Source organism: Poecilia mexicana, unplaced genomic scaffold (assembly GCF_051168715.1).
Source record: "Poecilia mexicana isolate PSO_F unplaced genomic scaffold, ASM5116871v1 scaffold_19, whole genome shotgun sequence".
Taxonomy (NCBI): Eukaryota; Metazoa; Chordata; class Actinopteri; order Cyprinodontiformes; family Poeciliidae; genus Poecilia; species Poecilia mexicana.
Genome location: NW_028263388.1, coordinates 21,384,552 through 21,401,305, shown reverse-complemented (window position 1 = coordinate 21,401,305; position 16,754 = coordinate 21,384,552). Strand labels below are relative to the sequence as shown.

The 16,754-nt window shown below is 37.9% G+C and overlaps 1 protein-coding gene across 1 annotated transcript in view; it reads right to left on the bottom strand.

The window, feature by feature from the left end:
- The window catches only part of atrnl1b (attractin like 1b), a 67,129-nt gene that overhangs the window by 27,624 nt on the left and 22,751 nt on the right, over positions 1-16,754 (bottom strand). Inside the window, exons 18-24 of the mRNA XM_014973544.2 lie at positions 13,520-13,753; positions 12,747-12,884; positions 10,295-10,388; positions 4,870-4,922; positions 2,908-3,002; positions 2,636-2,714; positions 15-172 (exon numbers count right to left, since the gene is read on the bottom strand). Coding sequence (XP_014829030.2) covers positions 15-172; positions 2,636-2,714; positions 2,908-3,002; positions 4,870-4,922; positions 10,295-10,388; positions 12,747-12,884; positions 13,520-13,753 — 851 coding nt within the window. The remainder of the gene's footprint in view (positions 1-14; positions 173-2,635; positions 2,715-2,907; positions 3,003-4,869; positions 4,923-10,294; positions 10,389-12,746; positions 12,885-13,519; positions 13,754-16,754) is intronic.

The window sequence follows — 16,754 nt, the reverse complement described above, 5'->3', positions numbered from 1 at the left end:
GCGTTTGTTGTTACCTGGATCTTGATGGGCCATGAGAAGTTACTGACATACACGTAGAAGGTGATGTTAGGGTTGCTTCTGAAGGTGAACTTTTCACAGGAGAAACTGTCCCTGTAGTCCTTAATGTTCGTTTTGGACACAATGGGAACCTCCTCTCCAGAAATGGTCCCAGCTGTTGAAACAAAGTGTTCATTTTCAGTACAAAGCCATTTAGCTTTTAATATAAAAAAAATAAAAAATAAAACAAGCTTACACATCGAGATGGAGGTGCTTTAGCTGCAACATGTTATTATAAATGCATTAACGAGTTTATTTGTCCATTTCAAACAACAGGAGAGCACTCATGTGCAATTATCATTATTTCTTAACTGCATTTAACTTTGCTGTTGTTAAAAAAAAAAAAAACACAGTATTGTAGAATTACACATGCCTATTATATTTTATACTAAAATGGATACGATGTGGGTGAAAAGCTCAGCTTGAACGAACGACAAACATCCCTTTTCTGAACTCATGATCCCACTTCTTTATGCATAATGCGATGCCCCAAATTTCCCATTTAATATTCACAGATTTCTGGTAAGGCACCAAATACATCCAGACTTCATGTATGAAACAGTTCCTATTGTTTGAATGTGAGTAATATTGTTTCTGGGCGAGCACTGCATTGCCCATCTTAAAATTCGAAGCAATTTTTAATAGAAAAGGGGTAAAAATAGACCATTTTCCATCTGTCTTAATGTTCCAAATCATTTCTTTTGCTTCTTCATGTCAGTGCTTTCTCAGCATTGATATTCCAATCCACAGCTCTGAAACAAAGCACTGAAAATGACAGCTTGAGTGTAGCTACGTGAGCATGTTTATCTTAATTGAAATCACCCCCCACACCTTCTTTCCCCCCACCAACTAAAGGCTCCTCTTGCTCTCATCAATTGTGAAGAGGCTTCTATTCCTTCTGAGACAAAACATCTGTGCCGGGGAGAAGTGGGGACTCAAATTCAAATATTAACGACGGCGCACTGGAAAAGTTAAGGTTGGCGAGGAGAAGCATGTGGGGTTAACGTGTTTTAGTGGGGAGAAAATGTCAGTGTTGAAGGAACGGAGACAGAGCGCCAGACGACTTGGGAGGAAGAAAGGGAAGGCGGGAGATAAACAGTGGCACCGGACAACTGCAGTGTCCTTGGGTGTCTTTCCTCAGGGGACCAACAGCAGCAGGGACAGTGTAAATGCCAACAGAGGAGGTTTAACATTTGGTTTTGTTGCTTCTGCTTTAAAATATCCAATTACATGTTTGCTGTAATGCAAAAATCAACAAAATCCCATACAGTGAGAATCCTAAAAACCAAGAACTCTGAACAAAACTACTTTATAGGGCAAATGACAGAGTAGAAACAGAAAACTCGAAAATATTCAAAGCTTTAAAGCCTTTTCTTTTATTTTTTATTTTTTTTAAACATAAAAATTTTATGTTTAAAAAAACATTTGGAAACCGTGTATCTCTAAATGGAATTGCACTTTCATTTAGAGAGTGATGGCATGTTGTCTGGAACCCCAGACTCCCACCGTCTGAGTCTGTAAACAGAAAACACACTTTTTTTTCCTGGACAAAAACAACCCCCCTTTTAACAGGAATATGTCAGACAGGTCTGTCTCCACTTGTTGAGAACACAGAAATAACTCAAAAAGTGAAAAATGAAAAAATAAAGAATTACTTTTTTATTCTCCATGACAATGGGACGACTATATAATAAGATCTAAATAAGGAACAACCCAAATTGAGAGAAGAGGACACAGCACCGACATGACAGGTAGCTCTAGCACTGAGTTGGCAACCAGGTGATGTTAACATAACTGTCGTTTGTGAGCATAAAGTTTCTCGGGTAAAAAAAATATATATTTTGTTTCAGCCTTATGGTTTTTGCGTGTGCTCTGTCGAGACATCTGATCAAAATGTTCGTACCTGTCAGAGGATTGCTTTATTATAGATCAAAATCAATAATTCTGTCCAAAAATCTTCCCTCAAGTTGACAATAACTACTGCAGAAAGTCATTCTTTTCTCCGTGTCTGAGCCAAATGTATGATAGATTCTAAATTTCTTTGATCGGTATTTTAGCTTCCTTTCTAATTTCCATAACCTCCTTCCTTGTGTGTGTTTTTTTTTCTTTTTACTGAAAACATGGACATGGAAATAAATGTTGCTACCAAAGGTGACAAGCCAAATCAAAATGAAAATAAAGGTTGTAAACCTGGTAGTGTGTGCCCTTTAACCATACTTCATACATGTATTTCATTCAATGTGGATTGTTTCAGGTGAAATTAGCTCAATTTAATGACCCAAGCTAAACTAAAGATATACAGTCTGCACAATTATGTGCAAATAGGAAATAATTGATAGTGTTCCAGTGACCGTTCAGCAAAATGCCACATATCTGTTAGGTAACTATTATTTGCAAAATCTACAGTTGAATGCGCCTCAGAAAAAAAATACTAAAATTAATTTAGCTACAGCTAACAATCTATCATACTTGTTTAAATTGACTGATGATTAAATTCAAACTAATAGGACTGGAACTATTGTGTTTACTTAATTTTAGTTTGCAGGAAATAACAAAAATGACGCAAGCACAAACGCACCTGTTGAGCCCACGGACCACGTGATGTTGAGGTTAAAGTTGTTTGATGCATTGATGGACATGTCTAAGTTCTTGTTTGCCTTAAAATGAAAAACATAAATCCAGGGAGATTTTGTCAGAGAGACAATATGCACAACAGCAAAAAAAACAGCATGTCAAACTTTTATTTTAGAAAAGCCAAACATCAACAACTAACTATGATCATTTCTAATAAAGATATTTGATGGAGAGCTAAACAACTACAAATATGAGATCTGCTCGTAAAGATGTTACCTGCTCAGGTGAGGCCATGAAGTTAATGGCGGTGTAATGCTTGTCATCCTCCTGGATGAGGCTGAATGTGAACTGGTAGTCAATCAGGAGATTATCTATTGAAAAGACGAACGTAAGAAATATAAATATGATTGGCCAGGGGGAAAAAAACACAGGAACAAGTCTGCCTGGGAGCTTTTTGAGTCATTTACAAATTCTGAAAGTGTATATTCTAAGTTTCCTAATGAATGTGAAACACAAACAAGTAAAAAAATAACAAAGCCTTTTTGAATACTGACACTAACAAACTGTTCCCATACCCGATTCATCATATTACACTGCAAGTCTTGAATACATCTCACAAAAAGCTCTGCAGTCCATGTCTTATAAACCTGTTCTACAGAGAATAGAAGTTGTGAAGCTCATCACATAAGAAACAAAAAAGTATTCCTGCAAATATGAATGCCTCCGATCATATCCTGGAGTGTTTTTCTTTTTTTTTTCACCTGTATCTTTATGATAGATTTTGTCATCTAAGAACTGTAGATCTGTTAGTTTCAGAGATGTCTAATTATTCTAATGTCCTGCTATTCTCTTTCTGCTGCTAAAGTATCCATCCACGCATTGCACTCTGGAGAAAGTTTATGGATGCACAACAGTGCCCCAAGTGGAGAATTTAATTAACCGTGCGCTTCTCCACCCAATGAAATGGCTCAGATTTACTCAGTAAACAAGTTGAATTCAAACATAAAGTTCACCATTTTAAAATCTCTGAAACTGTTTTTTTTTAAAGTATGAGGTGATATTTTTCCCCCTGTTTCTGCTTTGTCGATTTGTTTCTGGTTTTGTCATGGCGCATCACAAATCTAATTCATCATATTAAACTGCACTTGATGTTTGACATAATATAGTTGACAAAGAAACGTGCTTAATTCAAGTAGAAATAAAATTTGTAGTCAGAAGTATTATTTTTGCTGTAAAGTCAATATTAACGTAGTATGAATTTAGTGAAACTTACTGATGATGTCAAATGTATTCAGAGTTACTGTGAATTTAACTGAGATAACCTTCAAGTTATTGTACATGTCTAAGCCCATCTATTTATCTCCAAGACAAACGCATTAAACTGAATTTTCAGTTACTCCTTTAAATACATGAGTCTGGCTAGTAAGTCTTTTTTGGGGACAAGGTAGGATTATCAGTCAGCATGCTCCAAAACTTAACACAAAGCAATCCATAAGAGGGAGAGCTCACTAACAAACCCTGAGACAAAGCTGACCACTGTCACCCTGAGCATGCTATGTTAAATCTGTGCTCAATGGCCTTTTTGACTGCAGGGAGTGTCGTGTTTACAAAGCAGAATAACAAAGCTCAAGGAGCTCCAGTGGTGTCCAGAGGTTAAAACAGGCTCTGGGCTTCTAGTTTCCTGTGTCCTCCTCCTCAATGAGCCTGTTGTCAGGCTATGACATTTTAAAAGGGACAAAGCCTTGGCAAAGGCTCTGAAGTCAGTAGCGGAGTGCTAAAAGACATAACAAATCACAAAGTACTGCTGCGGCGCTGTGAAGGACACCCCGTCATGCAAATAAACACAGACAGCAGCATGAGCAGGAACTGAAGCAGACGTGTGCATCGTGCACCTCCATAGATACTCTTCCTACTTAAAAGTTGTGCTATCGTTTCTTTACCTTTCTAAATGAATAAATGAATAGGTGTGAGATTGAGTGAGTAGACAAGTGGAGAATTTTGACTCCTCCGTCTCCTTGATTAGCTCAATCACTCACTCCCTGTGATGCACTTGACATTTTCACGACAAGTCATTCTGTCATCGAACAAGCGCCCCTGGTGCCAAAGTGTTAAGATGCGCCATCTGCCCGGAGCGGAAGAGTGCGAGCAGAGAAGTGGGAAGCAACGAGAGAATAACCCATAAAACGTGAATGTGTGCGCGTGTGTGTGCGTCCAGTGGAGAATTAGAGAATTACTCACAGTAACAGGTTCCTCTGAGTGGATTGCCAAGGTAACGGTTTTCTGAGTCACATCTGCAGCAAAGAATACAGGATAGAGAGAAGCAGATGAAGATGAGCGCTAACAGATTGAGAGCAAAAAACAAAGCCTCTTATCAGGTGCGGTGTATGCCAAGTGCCAGCGCATTAGCTCCTGCTGTTGGCACCTCATCAGGCCTCTTAAACTTCTGACATAAAGGAAACAATCTGACAGCTGATAGAACAGACTTTTTTTCCCTTCAACTTTCATTAAATTTAACGTGATGAGAATCACAGTTCATCTCCCCCGATTGCAAAACAAAAAACGTGGTACTGACAAAAATCATTTCACAACATCAGTTCTCACTTGATTAAGAGGCAAAATACGACGCCGACATTGGAAAGGGGGTTGAAAATAATCAAAGAAATGTCTTGGAACCAGGTGAGACTAGATGTAGGCATACACTATATAAAAAGACGCCTAATCTTCTGTGGATATATTTTAAGGCGTTTGACTTTGTGAGAAATGTTTAAAGAAATTATAAGAGATTGAAGGAAGAAAGTTCTGGACCAAATCTGGTTCATTCTTGGATGCAATTTCCAGAAGTGAGATGGTGATGCATTATAAAAAAAATAATCATCAAAGGTCTAATGGAAACATATCCTTCTTGGTATCTATGTGTTGTAACTTTATATCAGGATTAAATCCATATATAAATTGGGAATCGTGAGACAAATGTCAGTGTTTTTAGTAAGGAAAAGCTGCAGTGATAACTATAGTAGATAGTAGATAGACAGGAAACGATGCTGTAGGAAGCATCGTTTCCTACAGCCAAACACCTATTTCTTTGGATAAAAACAAAGCAAAAACCATCATTATCTTCTGGGTTTAATAGATTTATAATGCTTAATTTTGGAGAGTGGTTTTCTTTTTTTATTGGGTTCTGCATTTGAAGCCATTAAAACGTAGACTGGGAAGATTACTATTACTTTATTAAAATAAAATGTCCTCAGCAGTGATGCCGTTGGCTCAAACAGCTGCAGTTAGTTAGATTCTGGACTCAGCCAAAACAGGCCAACTTTAAATATGAAGAGCTGCCAAGTAAAAATAATTTGTTTATATCCACAGTGGGATGTCAACGGTTCTGAGAATATGTGTGCACATTAGTGTGTTTTATCAACCTCATGGCTTTCCAAAGCGCTCTAATCATTCCAAGCATATGGCCATGTTCACTGGACTGCATTGCCCTTTATCTTATTTAAATGCATCTCTCCGCTCTGAATCTCAGTTATTTATGCCCTGAACTCTCAACAATTCATTGTGAAGCGAAGTCTTTCTCCAAAGTATTATCCTATATGAGCTGGAACTGTACAAAGAAAGTGAAAGTGGTTCTAAAAATTACCTCTCTCATCGCACCAACTATGCTTCGCAGTTATTTCATGTTTCAGACGACTAATTAAACTTGTTAGAATGTGAAAAATCAGAGGTGCTGGTGAGGAGTTGGAGAGGACGGCGGAGGGCGGGAGGGAAGCCGACTGAGAGACGACAACGCCGCCGATGATGATGATGAGGAGGAGGAGGCGGCCGTGAAGCGGCGTTACATTGTAAAATGATCGACTCCAGTTCTTAAAATAATTCGGCAACACTTCAGGAAAGCTCGGGGGAGATTTGCGTCACTTCTAAAGACTCCACTTCTTTCGCACGATGAATCTTTCTGGAACTTGAATAGTTTGTGCTGTTCTCGCTGCTTGATGCTAAACAGGCAGAATGTTTTGTTCCCTACGACAAAAAAAAAAAGGGATGAAGGACAAATGCTGCCACAGGCTACATGAAGCTTAGGGAACGTCGTTAAGTATTTAAACTTCCTGGCATTTAGAGGGCAAAATCCACACACCCACTTGCTCATCAGTATAATTCAGCTCCTCGACTCATTCAGTATCTTAATTTAATCTACACCGGCATGCAACCATGCACGCGTCCAAACTTCAGGCAATCCCCCTTTGCTGTATCTTAATTTGATCTAGACTCAGCGTGAACCTTTGTCTGTGCCCGTGCAACCTATAAACGCAGGCTACGGCGGGCACAGAAGCGTTTGTTACCGCCGCTGCCTCCTGCATGAGAAATTTTTCTGATTAAAGTATCCAACTAAATGAGCAAAAAGGAGAAAAACTTTCCCGATGACTGATCGTCGTAATGCCGCATAGACAAAATCATTATTTTTTCCACCCTCAAAACAATTATTATTCTGCACTAATGCACTCTTTGCTTCATTAGTACAGCTATTATTTCAAGTCTTAATAGCAGCCGTGGCTTCAGTGTAAGCACAGGTGGAAGCCTGCATGTGTGTTCTTTGTGCACTTTGCAGCCTTGTGGTTCAGTCTGCTAATCACTGCACTGGACTGTATTTTCTGGAAGAAGAAATCAATGTGGCACTTTGTCGATTGTGCAAAGTGCTATATGTTCAGTATTACGGTTGACAGAAAGCAATGAGGATTCACAGAGGTCTTCCTCTCCTGCAGCCCCTCTTCATTACCTTCAATACTTCAGGGTTTGCCTCAACACCAATAATAACATAGAACATTAGAAACCACAAAGCAAGATTTAATGATTCTGTTTGTTGTTCAAGCATTTTACAAGTTTAAAGTTTAGTCGGATTAAAATAGTTTATTTAAAGAACTGGGCAATAACATTGCATGCAGATCTTGGTCATTTTAACAATATTTTGAAGAAATACTAGGATCTACCTTGGTTTCGTTAGACATGAGCCAGACTGAGAGGACAGTATGATATGCTAAGCTACTAAAATAATGTAACATATTGTTTATTACTGCTGAAATGGTGCCTAAAGTGTGGCCTGGTTGCCTTTTGTGTGTCCTTGAAATGAATTTCATCAGTTACAAGTCAAGTCAAAATTTGGCCAATAAAATAGAGTATGATTAATGACCCCAAAGATTGTGAAACTGTTCATTTTTCCTTCAATTAATGCAACATCTTACCGTAATTAAAATAGAACTGAAGAAAATACTTAGTGTTTTAATACATTTATGCTACAAAGACTGTAAGAACTGTCAAATAACTTTGTTCAGGTTCTATCAGACAGGTATAAGCATTTTAGATTTAAAAATAAATGGCAACGTCAGTATTGCACATCAGTGTTGCATATCAGCAGCATATAGTAATGCTTTCACATTATTCACAAATAGTTCATGCCTTGTCTTTGGCCCAGTCACTGTTTCCTCCCTGAATGCCAAAATATTGAAACACAGTTTAAAAGCCGTGGCAGCTTCTTCTATGCAAATTTAGAAGAAGCTCTAAATTTGCATAGAACTTTCTGACTCAAGAATTCTTTCAGAAAAGAAAAATTTTGACTTTTTTTATAAAGCATATCTCATTACAATGCAAAAAAACAAACAAACAAAAGTTTAAAAGGTCAGAGTCAAATATGCAACTAAATCAGTGTAAAAATAAAAAAAATGGAAATACAGGATAGTGCATGAGATTTTATTTCCAGCCAGGTATTGGCAGCCTTTGCACAAAATAACTGAGAAGAAAACCGTTTCATGTTAAAAAGCATGAATGCTTGTTCAGCTTTTCCAGTGACCCATCCATAACTCTTATTGCATTATCCTGCTTACAGCTGTAAAAACAAGGCTTAGAGGAAACGACCCACCCACACAGCTGGAATCCACCGGATCAGCACAAATCACCCTGGATGTGGACTTTCTGGGCGATAATGCAACCGATTCCTTCGTCGTTTCCACCCCCCGCCATCAAATCCGCAGCATCACCGCATCCAAGACTCCATATGAGGAAACAGGGCTGGCTCACAGGACATCAACGCTCGACACCACGTCATGAGAGCCATGAATCACCCTGACTAAATTAATCACACACATGAATCTCATTGTGTGATTGAAGCAGGGCGACTGGCAGTCAGACCGTCTCAAAATGAGATCCTGTTGATTTTATTTGATGCGCAAACAGCTGTTTACTTATACCTTACGGATAGATTTGTTTCTGACCTGAATATACCAATACAGAATATTAAATTATTCATTTTCTTATCTAATATTATGGTTAAGTAAAAAGCTTATTTTTCTAAAACTGAGGTTTTTATTTTGTTTTTTTTTTGTTGTTTTTTTCAGTTTTCTTAAAGGTGATTTTTCATCTGTTTTTTAAAGAACTTTGCTCTGTCAATGCCAATTTCGGTCTGTTCAGATTGTAAACGGATAATATAACCTATGAAAATTGCATTTCAGAAAGGCTCTTCCTGCGTACCTGCGGTGAGCCATTATCAACTATTTATAGGAGAAACAAAGTCAAACTGTGTGTGAGGAAGCAGTCGCTGTGAAACAAGTTTATTAAAATTTTAAAGGAAATTACAAAACGACTTGAGAGTATATCATATTTTATTAGGAATTTGTACAGCATAACCACCTATTTTCTCAAATCCAGCAGGTTTGTTAATAGAGGCTAAAAGAGCAAAAGGATAGATTAGATCCTTATTAATACTCTCAATATTTAGTGGAAAAAGAAATGTTTCTTTTTTTCCTATATTGACCATTTCTAACTATATCAATTTATCCTGCAAGATGCCATGATGGACGTTGGAAGCGAGGGACGGCAAAATTGAACGGAGCAACTGCGATAATTTTCCCCAAGTTGGTTTTGCTAACATTTCTTCTATTTGTTCAAGCCTGTGGAAGCAGCACACCTAGTTGTGGCTCAAAGACCACGGTAACGAAAACTAAAAAACAATGGCAACTGCTATCCAATTCCGTAATCTTTCCTCATCGAAAGATTTACAATAAAATGACAAGTTTGGGTTTGCAACTTTGTCTGTTTGTGCAGCTGATCGCACAGAGCCCTTACTGAGCTAAAACCATTTTTAGAATGAAATTAACTAAATAAAAGTGATATTAGGCTACCAACAATCTGCATACAGAAAAGCTTCACAGGACTTAACGATCATTGGTTGTTTTGACGTCCTTCACGGCAGAGTGGAGTAATGACGTGCAAACGGCTAGTGTCGATAAAGGTTATGGAAACAAGCTTAAGAATATAGGGAAATATCAAATAAAAGATTTTTTTTTACATTTATTTCTTGAAATAAAATGCAAAAATAGTATACCTGTTTCTCCATTTGCAACTTACTGAGCAAAATTTCAATTATAACCTTTTTCCTTTATCAATATTCTCTAAAAACAGCAACAAGTGTTTTGTTTTAAGCTTTTTGGGAAAATATTGTCAGCCTGTCTTTGTTTTTTTTTTTTTGTTTTTGTTTTTTTTACCCTGATACTGAGTTGATGTTCATAGGAAAAAGTGAGGCTTATTTTGGCCAAAACCAGGACATGGGGTTTCAAAAACTGGAGAAATAAACCAGAGTGTTTGTTTAGATTCAGATTTTTACTGGGTTTATTGTACTCACAGCTGGCACTGGTCTCCTTTGATCCCCTTGGTGGTGCAGAAGCACTTGCCCGTTAACACCTGGCATACGTTTGCGTGACCGTTGCACTTACAAGCTGGAACAGGTGACAAGAACAGATGTGGGGGAAAGATTGATAAGAACGAGCATGAAAAGACAGAGAACACATCCATGAATAGAATACTCCATCAACAATGAGTTGTTACTAATGTTTGAACTGAAAACACCTGAGAGAATTCACATCCCATCATTCCTACAGCCTTCACAATTGTTCTTTTCTTGGGCTGTTTGTGCTAAGCTAGGCCCCGGATTCTTGCTGTTGCATCAAACACACGACGGAAATTGATATTGACCCAGGAACGACGGTAAACAAAAGCCTATCCCAAAAGATTGGGTGAACTTTAAAGATCTAACAGACAATTGAGAACCTTCCCCACACACCTTCCCCCCCAGCTGTGTATGTTTGAGACTCCGTATGTGTGAGGAATGTAAAAGGTGCAGCAATAGGTGGGTGGACTGGCTGCTAAAGTGCTTTGGCAGAGGCAGGCTTTTAGCTTAGCATTTGAAGGAAAATAAGAGACCCCTTTATTTTAGTTCACTGAGTTCAAAACACTGAGAAGACGGATTACTGAGGGGTCAGTGGGCCTTCCACCTCCATTCCCAAATTCTAACATGGTGCTTATAAATATTTTACATGACTGGAATGCTTTTAACCAAGTGTTAAAGGAGGTTCTTGCTTTACAACGTATTTTTACTGACACACTGCAACTTAAAGATACCATCCAGATGAGTGTTTCACCCCCCCCCCCCCACCAACAAATATGGATAGTATAGATTTTTGCTGGAGGGTTTCACAAAAATACAGAGAGGTGTAACAGTAATGCTGAAGAAAAAAAATGATATTCCTGCTTTGAGCATATCTTGGTTGATGACATAACAAGAGGCACAATAATTGAGCCACTTAGCTTGTAATGGTAAGTGATATCCTGACCAAATTCCTGATGGATTTTGAAATATTAAGATGATTTTGAGTTGCAGGTACCATATTTTCCGCACTATAAGGCGCACCGGATTATAATGCGCACCTTCAATAAATGGCCTATTTTAAAACGTTTTTCATATATAAGAAATACTACAATAATCCAACTGGACCAACTCAAAAGAGCAAATTATTTCAGTGTCTGAAGAGGAATGTGTGTGTGGAAAATCTTGTGTTTTAATGTTTTGTTTGGGAGGAAGGAATGCTTCATCAATCGAAATTAAACTGTGGATTCATAGACAGGTTTCAGTGACAGGTCTGGATTCACTTCAGAGGAAAATGAACAAATTCCACAAAGTTTTAAAGGTGCTCTGTTGTTTATTCTCACTTTGCAGCTTTACATTATGAGTCTCTAGGGATACAAAGCTCCCACGGCGATATGTTTTTGAATGTGAGCGTGCGTGACTCCTGCCTCCCATACTTCAAACAAATGCCTGGGTGTAATTTCTCAGGAATTCTTTTTATATTCCATGTCAAAACACATGAGGGGGATGTAAATCTCATCTTTACAAGGAACCTGCAAAACCGCAGTTCAACCAATGTTCAACTCATTCAGCTGACAGATGCAGAAAGACATCAGAGAGCTATACTGTTATTCCTCTGACTTAGTGCCAACTCCTCTGGTGTGACTGCAATCATTCAACACTTTAAATTTAGTAGAGAACACAGTATAATCATTATCTACAGTGAAAACAGCAACTCTGTAGAAAGTATAGTTTGCAACGACGGAAGAATAATTTTCTTCATATGGCAGCAGGCTTAAGATATAAATCTACTTTTATCCTCACCTGAATAAAGAAGTCTTACAAACAAGGCAAAAACTGAGCACCACACCTAAGAAATCAGTAAAGGAATGAAAATGGGGAGCTTTAGTTGAAACTTGTCTCACCATTTTCAAAGTGACTTTAGATTACTATGAAAATTATCATGTATCCTGATTGTGTACGCTAGAAAAGTGTCTGAAAATGTGTGAAACTCACCTCATAAATTACTTACATTTTTCTAATGAAAGTAATTTAAGCAAAGAAATGACTGGCAGAACAGATTTCCTACAAATCCTTGATTTCATACATTTCCAACCTGAAATGTTTTAAGTTTCAGTCAATTTTGCAACATTCTGGACATTTGAATAAAAAATGTTCACCACATTGGGTTGGATTATGTAAATGTTCCACAAGTCTCAAAACAACACAATCCGAGAGAAATCTATTGACAGTTTATAATTGGCTTAGATAATCCCACCCCATACGTTATTTATTTTTTATTTTTTTTGAATAAAGTGTAAATGCTTTGTTTGGCTTCAAAACCAGACCCAACGTTGTAGCAACACGTCCAGATTATGTCCGCTGGTTCAGAGGAAAACATTTACAACTGGAAGCACAAAATAAATAAAGTCAAGGGAGGTGCAGCACTCACCCTGGCATTTGCCGCCATTGGTCGGGTCTCCGTGGTAACCCGGCATGCAGGTCTCACAGTGTGGACCGGTGGTGAGGTTGCGACACTGCTCGCACACACTGCCGTTCACACACGTGCTGTGGCCGTTACACTGGCATGCTGAAGAGAAAAGGAAGTGTTGAAAGGTGTACTGAAAATGCTTTTCAATGCACCTGTCTGAGTGTCATGTGGGTGTCGATTTGGGATTAGGGGTTTTGCAGCTATGGTTGATGCTGCTCCCCAGAAATGGTAGAAACCTGTTAGTGCTGTCGACAACTTGTGTCTGCAATGTCATATTAATTATTTTTTAATCAGTGCTGCCATTTGGAATTTGCTTTATTGGAACAACTTTTAATTGGCCTCTGGATACGTCTACAAATGGAAAAAAATAAAAAAAACTTTAGAAAATTAGGTCATTGCCTTTCACTTCAATGTGGAGCTTTCCAATAATCTACAGCAGAAAACAACCAAGCACCATTTAGATGATCAAATTACCACTTTCAAAAGGATATATTAACATCATCCGCTAATGTATAGTGAAGAAGCGAACAAAGAGGTCACATTAAAAAGGAAATAGTAGCATAAGGTTGCACAGAGTCACCAGGGAGGGATTAGTTGCATTCTGCAGCTGAAACAGGATTCCAGTGTGGAGATATCGTTTTCAAACAAAAATCAAAAAGCCAAGAATCGATACCCAATAATGCAGCAGATATACTAGAACTTCAACGGGACGGCACAGGGTGCAGCTCACTCACCAGGGCAATTAATAAAGGCCCACTCAAAACCTTTATCGTTGAGGCAGCTGGCGGGCTCCAGGTTCATGTCATGGGTTTGGCTCTGCTGGCCTTGCCTTGCCACTCTTTTCATGGGCCCCCGATAGGAGCCCTCCATGCAGAGGCCCTTCCCTGTGCTGCTGGGGTCCCCACACCAGCCACACTCTGGCTGGTCCAAGCACTGGGAGCACGTCCGCAGTCCAGAACAGTTCTGAGCTGGGGTGGAAAAGAAGCACAAATTCACTATTTGGTATGCTTTAACTCGTTGCTGTAATTGATCTTCACTGCAAAAAGAAGCATTTTTGGTCTAGTTAAAAGTGCAAGTAAATAATTCCTTAATATTAACAAAGAAATACTTGTTCCATTGGCAGATTTCAATTACAATAATATGCATCAATATTAAGGAATTATTTACTTAAACAAGCTCCTATATCTTGCTGAAAAGTTACTTGTAAGTTAGTTTTGTCTTATTTCAAGTGCACCAAGATATTATTTCCAAAAGCTAAGATTACTTGGTAAGACTGTGTTTTTGGAGTGTTTTTTCAACAATGGATTTTCATATATAGCAGTCTTGTAAAGTATTTATATTTCCTGAACTTATATGCATGTTAATAACATTACAACCACAAACCTTAGTGTGGTTAGTCAACGAACAGAATCATGAAGGCTGGGGAACATAGTGGGCGGGTCAGGAAGAACGTTGTGGAGATGCTTAAACCAAAAGACTCGTTACTTAAAATTGCACAAAATATTGACTAAAAAGGGAGATGGCTCAATATAAATGCTTAAGTGATAAAACACACAAAGATTTTAAATGTTAATTCGACACAAATTCAGCTTCAGAATGTCCTTTATTATCATACACCTGATCCTACTCGCAAAATTTCTAACACCTGGAGTTTCAGAAGATTGAAGGTTCTTTACACAAAAACACAAGCCAGTTATAGAGTGAGGCACTAAGAAAACTGATCAGAAAGAGATAAGGGGATAAGAAACAGCACAATGTTCAGCATTTAATGGCTGTTGGTGTCCGAACCACAGACAGACATGAGATGAGAATGCGCCTGAATACACTAAAACTTTCACATTTCAGCAAAGATTCAGAAAAGGGATTAAATGTGCTGCATATCGTGGCACTTTACCCTAACTTTAGAAACCTGAAGGAGAAACGCTGTTCTGCCATCTAAGAGACTCTTAAGGACACTTCGATTGCTTGACAACTTTTCAAAGCCACCACTCGGCCGCTCAACAGACACCTCAGCGGAGAAATGCCACCACTATTTTAAGACGACAAACATTGAGTGCTTTTACCTCAGTTTATGTCAAACAAATCTCCAGCTATTCCGCTAATGGATGTGAAACCATGACAACACAAGAGCAATCAGAACAAAGTAAGGCCATTTAAGTTTGCTTTCACGACAGGCCATAAGTGGAGGATTTCTGCGGAAAATGCTCTGGGAAAAAACAGAAGACGTTTGGATGAGGACTCTTGCTTTGCCACAATATAAAAGCATGTTGGAACACAAAAAAGCTCCTTTTACAGAGATCAAATGTGATGGCTGGAGGTGTCTCTGAAAAAAACAAACACAAAATGATGTATTGTCTTAAAAAGATTAGATAAGCTATGGACACAATGAAATCGGCCTGTTAACTTTGCAAAAATGGCTTCTTATGTAATTTTCTATTGGTTAGGGAGAGAAATGCTTGCTTTTGGTTACATTACATTCTCAGATTGAGTGATTTATGCTGTACAACTTTCAATTCAACCACAGAGAGCATACATTTATTTAGGGGTCTCCAAATCTTAAAATAGTCTGTATTAGAGTCCCTGTCTAAAATCAAATCACTTTAATGGTTGTTGGTCTAATATCTGTCAGCCACGCTATTAGGAGACCCTTACTGCCATGTGACGTAGAGTCAATTATTTATAAAATGAAATAAAATAGTCATTAGTTTTTGTACTTGCAAAAATGTGTAAGTTATATGTGTTATTTTATCAGTCCAAGAATTATGGGTTCTCCCTTCCATCAATATTTCATAGCAAAACATCAGGGCTCCGCAATATATTGTGAATATGTCTCCAGCTCAAGATTTTCTAAAGTTGTGCAGCTCTAACAAAAAATAATAAAATAGAATAGAATCAAAAATCATACTGGTACTATTCACAAAAAGTAAGGTGCTATTCAAGTCATTAAATAAAAAGCCCTTTATTTTTCAATATATATATCACAAAGTTAAAGAAAAAAAATCACAATGTCATTTTTCCCCAATATCCTGCAGCACCAAGAAAATCTTGACTGGAATCACTCAATTATATGCTTGACAAATCCTGATAGTTTTTCTAACTGGATGAGCCCCTGAGTCTGATTTTCTTCCAATCAGAAATTTATATATTTTTCATTATTTTTATTTTTTAAACACAGAAGTAGAGACCCAACGGTCTGCCTGTGTGATATCACCTCCATTAGTTGAGATCACAGAGCTACCTGAGGGTTTGTAGAGAGCAGCCAAATCACTAGTTATTCAATTTAAAAATGTTCAGAAAAGTAAACAAATTTATGACACTCTCTGGAGAACTTCTTCTATAGGTTTTATTTGCATGATCTTTCATAGAACCACACCGAAATATGCTACAGAAAATATCAACAAGTCATATCAAAACAGAGAGAATAGTAGTATTAGCACAGCACTTCAACTTGGATAATTAGCTTTTTCTCTGTAGCTCCTTTAGAGCTGTTGTTTCTCATTACAATGTTTTTTTGCATTTTGCAATCGGCACAAAACAAACATTTAGTGCTAACTTTAGGGGAGGAAAGCAGAGCTCAAATACCATTCCACTAAAATGAAGCAGGGAAACCACCCTGCGGCAAGATAAACTCAATATGGCTTTGCATGTTTGAAATTTACTTTAGTATATTCAGTTGTTCAGAATCCATGGTGATGCAGAAACTACATTTAGTTAACCGACTCTGTGATCTGAGAGGGGGGGAGCACAATTTTCACATAATCATGTTAAAAGAATTTCTTCAGTTGGAAAAAGTTCCATGTTTGTGAAAAACAAATAACTACTTGTCCAAGTAATCTGCAAAAAGAGCATTTTCTCCACTGAAAGCACCAAATACTCTTGTAAAGCGCAGTAATCATCTGTGCCACTGCTGCATATTTTTCTCCTGCACTTGTAGTTTCGAATGCATTTATATACAATACCCAGCCTAAA